At 40.5% G+C, this 8,420-nt stretch overlaps 1 protein-coding gene across 2 annotated transcripts in view; it reads left to right on the top strand.

Moving 5' to 3' along the window:
• The window catches only part of LOC102206973 (mitogen-activated protein kinase kinase kinase 11), a 47,085-nt gene that overhangs the window by 21,738 nt on the left and 16,927 nt on the right, over window positions 1-8,420 (top strand). For both annotated transcript variants that reach the window (XR_311972.1, XM_005741842.1), the window contains exons 2-4: window positions 3,319-3,499; window positions 6,127-6,275; window positions 7,259-7,434. Coding sequence is in view for 1 of the 2 variants with exons in the window: in XM_005741842.1 (XP_005741899.1) it covers window positions 3,319-3,499; window positions 6,127-6,275; window positions 7,259-7,434 (506 nt within the window). In the remaining variant the exon portion in view is untranslated. The remainder of the gene's footprint in view (window positions 1-3,318; window positions 3,500-6,126; window positions 6,276-7,258; window positions 7,435-8,420) is intronic.

Here is an 8,420-nt window from a genome sequence, read left to right as displayed (position 1 = left end):
TTAAACTGTCAGCAAGGAATTTGCATTTGCACTGTTAAAGTTTTATATAACTTTAATGCACATAAAAAAAACAGCTGCTCGTTTAAGTGAAAATACATTTATGTTTGTTTTTTGTTTTTTTTGCACCAATAAAGTTGAGGAGTACTAAAGTATTTTGTCTAGTGTCAATTATATCGTCAGTTATCGTTATCGCAAATTTTCAAATGTATATCATGATAAATATTTATGGTCATATCGCCCTGCTCTAATATATGCACACATACACTAGTCATTGTAAGCACACAGGCATTAACAATAAGGACAGTTTTTTTACCAACATTGTCAGGTGTGCATAAATCTAAAGTAAAAAAAGGAACTTATGTGAAACAGAGAACTAAAAGACCTTTAGACCATTACATTATGTTCATATTAAAGAAAGCCAAAGTTTCAGATAATTTATCAAACAAAGTGTCATTGAAGCAATTCACTGGACATTTTAGGCTTTAAAAATTAGAGCCCAGTGAAATGGGTGTTTTTAGGTTCTGTACAAATACCGATTGTAACAAAGTGGCCTTTTGTGGCTGGAGATGAAGGCTGAGGCAGAGTACTTTGGAAACAAGAGGTGTTTATTTGTCCACATATAATATAACTCCGTGGATAATGAATGCCAGGTCAAGCCTTCAAGCAGCAGCACAAATCGGTGTCTAATGACAAATGGCAGCCTTAAATACTCTCAGCTATTATAGGACTAAACCATTATTTACTCACAGGTGAGTTTACCTCAATTCCACCATCTATATCCAACACATACTTTAATAAATAAGCATATACATTTTACCATTTTCTAATAATAATTAAGTATTTTAGATTTTAACCTTACACCTTAGCATCATTATGAAAATACCTAAAACCCATGTACAGAAATTCCCCACATCGCCCAGAACCTTTAACACCAATGCTCCGATATTTTGATATGTCAGCCGATATGTATGTAGACGCAATATAAACAGGCTATATGAACAGAACTATGATAAATGCAATAAGGAACAGTAGTGCTGCCTTATATTAAATAAATCAATGTTGGATTGACAGGAAAGTGTATTACCTAATTTACTTGAGAGGACAAAAACAGGAACCCACTGGAAGCTTCCTCTGTTGTATCAAATTACAACTGACCAAATCAAAGATAAGATATTTTTTAATAGAGCCGAGAAATTTATCAGCGCGCCGACATTACTGACAGTCTGATATTATCGGCTGCTATTAGCTTTTTCCGAACTATCAGTATCAGCATTTGCAACAGTTGAAAAGCAAAAATTAAAAAAGTAAACCGCTTAAATTATGAGCATTAATGTTGCTCAGTTTTCCTAACAGAGGGCACGTTGCCACTTCCCTGTTGGTTGCACTCGTGTTTGGAAACACAGCAATCATCTGACCAGAGTTGGGCACAGCATAAATGAGTAAATAAATAACTACACATGATAAATGTCAGGGAAATCTGTTTATTTTTTGTGTGTCTGAAATGGGGGGAAAAAAAGATCATATTTTTAAAGCACGAAATATCGGAACAGGTCCTACGTCTGAGTATTATTTAAATTCTAAAACGTTTAATAATCTACTTTGGCTCTCTTTAATATGAACACTGTAATGCTATATGTAGCCAGTAAGGAAAAACACAAGATTACATCTTTTAAACTTTGTTAGACTCTGTTTAGACTTATAGCTGTGGGTTCTGCTTGCTTTGAACATACTTGTAGCTCAGCAGTCAGATGGCGGTCTGCAGGCGCCAGATAAGATGCTGGAAAAATGAGTGTCACTAATGAAAATAGAATACAGGAATAAGCTTTACTTGCAATATTGCAGTAATATTTTTTTGTTTGTGCAGTTGAGATGGGTGCACACTGTGAGCTCTTGTAATGCTCTTCTGTGTGTAAGGGCAGCAAGATGAAAGATGTTTCTTTTTTGAGTTTGAGTTGTTGAGTTTGTGCAAATAAATATCTTGTGATGGCATTTTTAAATGCCGCCCTTCATCTAATAGGCTGAAGGAGATATTTTTTATCATTTCTTTCTGCACCTTTTAAAACTGATCCACATCAGGCAAAAGCACCAGCATAAAAGAAATGGGTGTTTGAATTGAATTGAAAATACATTTTACTGCAACTATTAAGGCCTTGCTCATTTATAAATTATTATTTTCAGAAGTCTCTGTGGGATAAGTGATTCCAACAGGGTATCGCAATATTAACCATGCATCCAGGCCCTCTATACAGTGAGTAGTGAGTGATTTCAGAAAATGTAAGTCATTCTGAATTTGGCAATAAGAAGCTGCATAAAATGCAGTAAATATAAAATAAGCCAATAATTATTTCTATAGGTAACATTTTTATTAGTTAAGTATCAAAGTGAAGTGGCTGTAGCTAACGTTAGCTGGTTATACAGAACAATTTTGTATTTTTAATGTATTTGGCTGTGTGATAACCCATTTAGTAGTTGCCCGAGGTTTAACAGTTAAAGAGGTTTGATATTGTTTAAAGTGTATATCATTATCTGTTATTAAAACAGTCTATATACTATATAATTGCTGCTCCTTTAGCTAACAGGAGCTAGCTGGCTAAATTTGAGAATAGTTATTGAGCTAGCTTAAGAAATGCGGTGGTGATTTTGCTAACAGGCTAGTTTGAGGATAAAAAATTTAATGGGGGGGATGATTAAAAACAGAAAGGCTGGAAGACTTTTAATTTGGGTATCATAATAGCTCCTAAAAGAAATACTTCTTTATTGGAGTCACCGAACACATTTGTTTTAGAAATGGTGCTTCCTCTATATATTTCCTCATGTGGCCAACATGTCGAGCCAGTTCACTGACAGCACAGCTCAGTTCAGCTGAGGGTGGAGACAGAGTCTGGCCCAGCTCCCAATCGTGCACAGGTCAGCTTGACGTGCTAACGTACTATATAGCGTATTGTGTACGCTGCCAATCACCTACCACTGCCAGTCTAACTAGGCAGAGGTTTATGTAGTTCCATCGATTGGTCAAATTGAAGCAACTTGTGTTTGTCGACTTGAATTTTAGAGGCCTAAAATAAGAGGAAGAGGAAGTGAAAAAGAAACTGACAATGTGTGAATGTGCGTATTGAAGACATTGCTCAGTTTAGTGTGACGTTTATTTTTTTTTCCCCTGCTACTAGCAAGACAAGTGCATCTCTGCAGCGATGCATTTCAATGACTTTTAACCAAAACACATTTCTTGACTTGCATAGTAAACATTTTTATTAATTTGTCTCCCCCCCACCCCCCACCCTTTCCTTTCTACCTACTATCTACATCGTCTTCCTGAAGTTCTTCTGGCTGAGCCCATAGAAAATGAATGTATGGAGGGGTTGACGTTGAAGATTACAGACTTTGGCCTGGCAAGAGAATGGCACAAGACCACAAAGATGAGCACCGCTGGCACCTATGCCTGGATGGCCCCGGAAGTCATCAAGTCCTCCACGTTCTCCAAAGGCAGTGATGTCTGGAGGTAAGTCTGTGAATGTGTGTCCTTATAAACGGTTTGTTATTAAAGGACTGTTGTGGCCTGGGAAAAGAGATGATGTAATTCTCAACACCTTACAAGAATAGTTTTACATTTGAGCAAATATGATTCTTTCCTTTCCTGCAGACATTAAATTAACAAAAGATTGTCTGCCGCCACTGCCTTCGCCATCCAGCCTACTCACACAACACAAAAAATTAAAAAGTGATTCATTTACTACAAAAAGTTCACCTTTTTCATACAGTGTCACAGTCTCTTCTGCATTTTGCAATCAGTCATTGTCAGGCTTGTTTCTCTAGTTTCCCTGCGCGAAACAGTGAGAGGGCAGGGAGGAGCACATCAGGGAAGGGAGTAGCTGAGGAGAGGATGGTGTTACTGGAGTTGATGACTCCTACAACTTGTTGGCCAACTTAAAGTGCAAGAAAAGCTTCTTGACAAGTGTTGTTTTGTCTAAAACTAAAGGTGAAGAGTAACACCCATCCTCCCAAAGCACCCAGTCTAGGGGAAACCACTCTCACTCATATATATGTATATATAAAGGAAGGTCTGAAGGCTATTAGCCTACCTTAGCAATAAAGGAGAACAGGATAGGGAAGCGCCCAGCCTTGCTTTGTGGAAAGTTTATAACATCCACCCACCACCATGGCTAAAGCTTATTGTTAATTAATTGGCATTGTTCCAGGCTAGCCGTTTCCGCTTTTACAGCCTTCATGCCAAGCTTAGCTAATGAATCTTCAAGCAAGCTTCAGCAAGACATTTACTGGTAAAAGGAAAGGGAGGTATCAGGATACTTGAGATATCTCAAAATCCTTAAAATTGTTAGCAGTTTAATCATCGGCAAGGTGACTTTACTGAAGGAGCTCATATATGTCCGTGTTTTCTGTTGGTGTTGTTGAAGAATTTGAAATTGGTCTTTTGAAGCTTTGTGTGTATGTAGACTTGTCGTCCAAAGGACAAAGTGATGGGTTAGAATTAGAGGGTGAAAGAACAGAGAAGTGATAGTGGGAGACTCTGTGATGAAGAGATGGAGGGACAGAGTGATGGATTGCAGCAAGGCTGCCACGACCATGTGATGGCGTCTCTTCAAAAAGCTGCTCTGTGCTTTGTTGTGGGACATGTGTGCTGCACACTGTCCCATTGTCTCCAGTATAGACGGAGAAGGAGGCCACACACCCGACCTAACCGCAGCCCTTTATCTGGGAATAGCTTTGTGTGTGTGTGTGTGTGTGTGTGTGCGTGTGTGTGTGTGTGTGTCTGGCCACATCTACACAGAGTCCCTTGATTATGACTTGTGGTTTTATAATAATGCCTTAAACAACTGTGTGATTTGTTGAGAGGGGATTTGTGATTGAGGTGCACAGTACATGAATTTGCATTTGGAATAAGGCAGCAGGGATGTTTTCACTGAGCAACAGATAAAACTATAAAGGAAAAAAAGCATGATAACTCTAATGTGCTGTGGTTTAATTGTAATCCTATAGATGTGAACTTTTACATACAGATCCTATATGAAACCAGCTCAGCAGGCAGGCAGTTTCCATAGCCTTTGTCCATCAACTGCAAACCCACACAAAGTGAAATTTCACTGCAGAATCTGGAAACCGGTGAAACGAGCAAACAGGCAGGCAGCCCCGCTCTGAAGAAATGAAGGCTAATCTTTGTTTTTGTATTCTTTCTCATCTGTCCACGGCCGCTCGTCTCCAAAGCCACCATGCGGAGACGACGACCGCTTCGGGGCGAGCCGGCGAGCGGCGTTTCTGCATAGTCACAGTGTCTGGAAGTTGTAATTAAAGAACTAAATAAAAAAAGGCTGCGGCCTGCGCTCTCCACTTAGTGAGCCTCCAGTGTGTGTTCAGTCAGGTCCGGGCGAGGGCTAATTGACAGTGTGGGAGATCCAAGTCCTACGCCACACTTCATCTTCTTAGGACACAGGGCTGATCCCATTGTGTGGGCTCAAAAGTCCTGTGTGTGTGTGTGTCTTTGTGTACTTGTGTTTGCGCAAGTTTTGCATGCATGAGTTCACAGTGCTATGTAAGCACGTGTTTCATCAAGCAGAAATATTCCACTGCACAAAGACCTCTTGGTTCTCTGTCACCGCTGTCATAGAGAAGGTATAAAAGATAATCTTTGCTGTACAAAGCATGAATTGGAATGAAAGATGACCCGGATTTAAAAGTTATCATCTTACCTTCTTTCCTGAGACGTGAATTAAAACCGAATGCACTGATTTGCAAGTCATTGTATACTGAATTGGTATTGAATTCTTGAAGCTGAAACATATTTTAATCAATTATTCTTTAAATAATTTTGTCTTCTCAGAAGGTGTGTTGATTTTATCCACCGCTGGTCGAAATAGCTCAATTATACCACTTTATCCACAACACCGTTTACATGCTCCTCCCTCTCAAAAAAATCATTTTCTTTCTAACACACAAGCCTAGAGGTTTTGTTTGCTGTTTAAATGCGACGGTAATTTGGTTGATATCACATAGAAATGTAAATATAAGTGGTATATGCAGCGTAAACATAATGAAGTGTTCCAACATCCTGTGTCTAATTTTGGCTCGAGCTCACTGTGTCATGCCTCGTTGTCTGGCTTGTTTCCCCTCCAGCTATGGTGTTCTGCTGTGGGAGCTGCTAACAGGAGAGGCACCCTACAGAGGGATCGATGGACTCGCTGTCGCCTATGGAGTCGCCGTCAACAAGCTCACCCTGCCCATCCCTTCCACGTGCCCCGAACCTTTTGCGCAGCTCATGTCAGGTGGTACACTCCTGCAGAAATGTAACGAAATTTTGGCGTTCGATTCAGTGGTGTGACAGGACTTTAGCGTGACATCAGGTTGCTTTCCCGAGCACGTGTTCTTTTCCATTTCCCCAAATCCCTGCATGTTGTCAGTAACGTGGCCATTGAGAGGAAGCATTGTATGCAGAAGCCATCTTATGCAATACATTTGTGCCCATTTATCTTCTGTTTTTTGGTTTTAAAGTAAGAAGAAATGCCACCTGGGTGCTTGCTGTCAAGCTACCAGCTGGTCCAGAAAAGTAGACACTTGGATTCCCTTTCCCTTGATGTCATTTTGTCGTTTTTTTGTTTTTTCCTAAGTCAGGATCAGTGCACAAAACAACCAGTAGCCACCTCAGAGGATTAATTAATTATCGGATTGGTTTTTGATCTTCTTGTAATGCCTAAAGTTTAGAAGCAAATTATGCAAAACTCCCCGCAGCAAGTTAATTAAGCATGACACTTTGAATAAGTGATCAGCTTGACTCTAAATTGTGCTCACACGAAGTGCCTGAAACATGTGTAAATAAAAGTTAGAGGCTTTGCAGGTTACTTGTTCAATATTACATGTAATAAGTGCAAAGATATACGCCTCATGTAGTTATCTGACCTAATTTTAAGTCTTTAAATCTCAGGTGACGGCATTCAGTTGGATGATGAAATTCTTCTTCTTCTTTTTTTTTTCATTTTGTCTGAGGATTAAAATTAATGAATGAGGGACTTTCAGGTCCCTTGATTTTAAGAAAATGCTCAAAAGATGTGAAGCTGTCCTAGAAATGAGTAAATTTGTCGTCTTATTGTCAGTTAAAGTAACCTCTGATCTTTTCCCCCAACTGTAACGTTTCTAATCGCTCTGTATTTCTGATTGGTCCATTACTTCTGGACAGCTACATATGCACGTCACTTTGGTGTAGCACCAACTGCATCCCTGTGACTTACTGTATCCCCTGTATGTGTGACAGAGTGCTGGGACCAGGACCCCCATCGCAGACCCAATTTCAGTTCCATCCTGGCCCAGCTGATGGCCTTGGAGCAGCAGGTGAAGGAAGAGATGCCGCAGGATTCGTTCCACTCCTTGCAGGAGGACTGGAAACTGGAGATCCAGGACATGTTTGATGAACTCCGGGCTAAAGAGAAGGTAAGAGGCCCTCAACTCTGAATCACTAAGCCATGCCCTTGCCAGGGCTAGCTTCTGATTTAGAAAATGTCATTTTAAATAATAACAACTTGATGGTACTGATATTAAAATGAAGTCATCCACAAAGCCCACTCCTGACATTTAACTGAACATGTTTCATTAACCACATGATCCGGGTTAATGTTCATGTTGACATTTCTGTGCAGTTTTTTCTTTTAATGTGTTTCGTTGATTTATTATGGTTCAACACACCATCAGCTGGAGATTTATTCTGGCTCCGAATTGGTCTTTTGGGGGCCGTAAGTTTGTTACTTCACTCAGTGAGTTGAAATACTTGGAGTCAACCAGCCAAAGGAATGGACACTGCAAAAGTGGGATGAAAAAGAGAGAGCAGGCACGGTGGAGTGGGTGGAGACGAGTGTCAGCAGTGATTTGTGACAAAGGGATGGCAGCAAGAGTGAAAAAGAAGGTTTACAACGTGGTAGTGAGACCCGCTGTGGCGTGTGGTTCGGGGACAGTGGCACTGACAAAACGACAGGAGCGAGAGCTGGAGGTGGCTGGTTGAAGATGTTGACGATCAAGATGTTGATGACCAGAAGGGACAAGATTAGAAAGAAGTACATCAGACGGACAGCTCACGTTGAGATGGTTTGGAAATGTGCAGAGGAGAGATAGTGGATATTCTCCACAATGAATGTTGAAGGGTGGAGCTGTCAGGCCTACAGTTGTTTATGACAACAGGATTATAGTGGGATTTTTGGTTTTTAAGCACAGCCTCATAGGTGGGCTTTTCATCCCCTCTGCTTGAGCAGATCCCACAGCTCAGGACAACCAAAGTCCTCAACAATATTGTATGTTTCAGGGGTTTCTGGAAAAGCACCCTAACTCTAAGAGCCACAGCAGCTGAGGTGTCTTGCCAGTCTTTGTTATTCTCCCTTGTTTCTGTGGCCTGGGGGTCACCGAGCCCCTCTAGCCGTGTTCTTAGC

The sequence above is a fragment of the Pundamilia nyererei genome, unplaced genomic scaffold, assembly GCF_000239375.1.
Source record: "Pundamilia nyererei isolate P.nyererei 1_Seehausen unplaced genomic scaffold, PunNye1.0 scaffold00114, whole genome shotgun sequence".
In the NCBI taxonomy this organism is placed as follows: Eukaryota; Metazoa; Chordata; class Actinopteri; order Cichliformes; family Cichlidae; genus Pundamilia; species Pundamilia nyererei.
The sequence above is the reverse complement of the archived record's forward strand: the minus strand, read 5'-3'. Positions and strand labels throughout refer to the sequence as shown.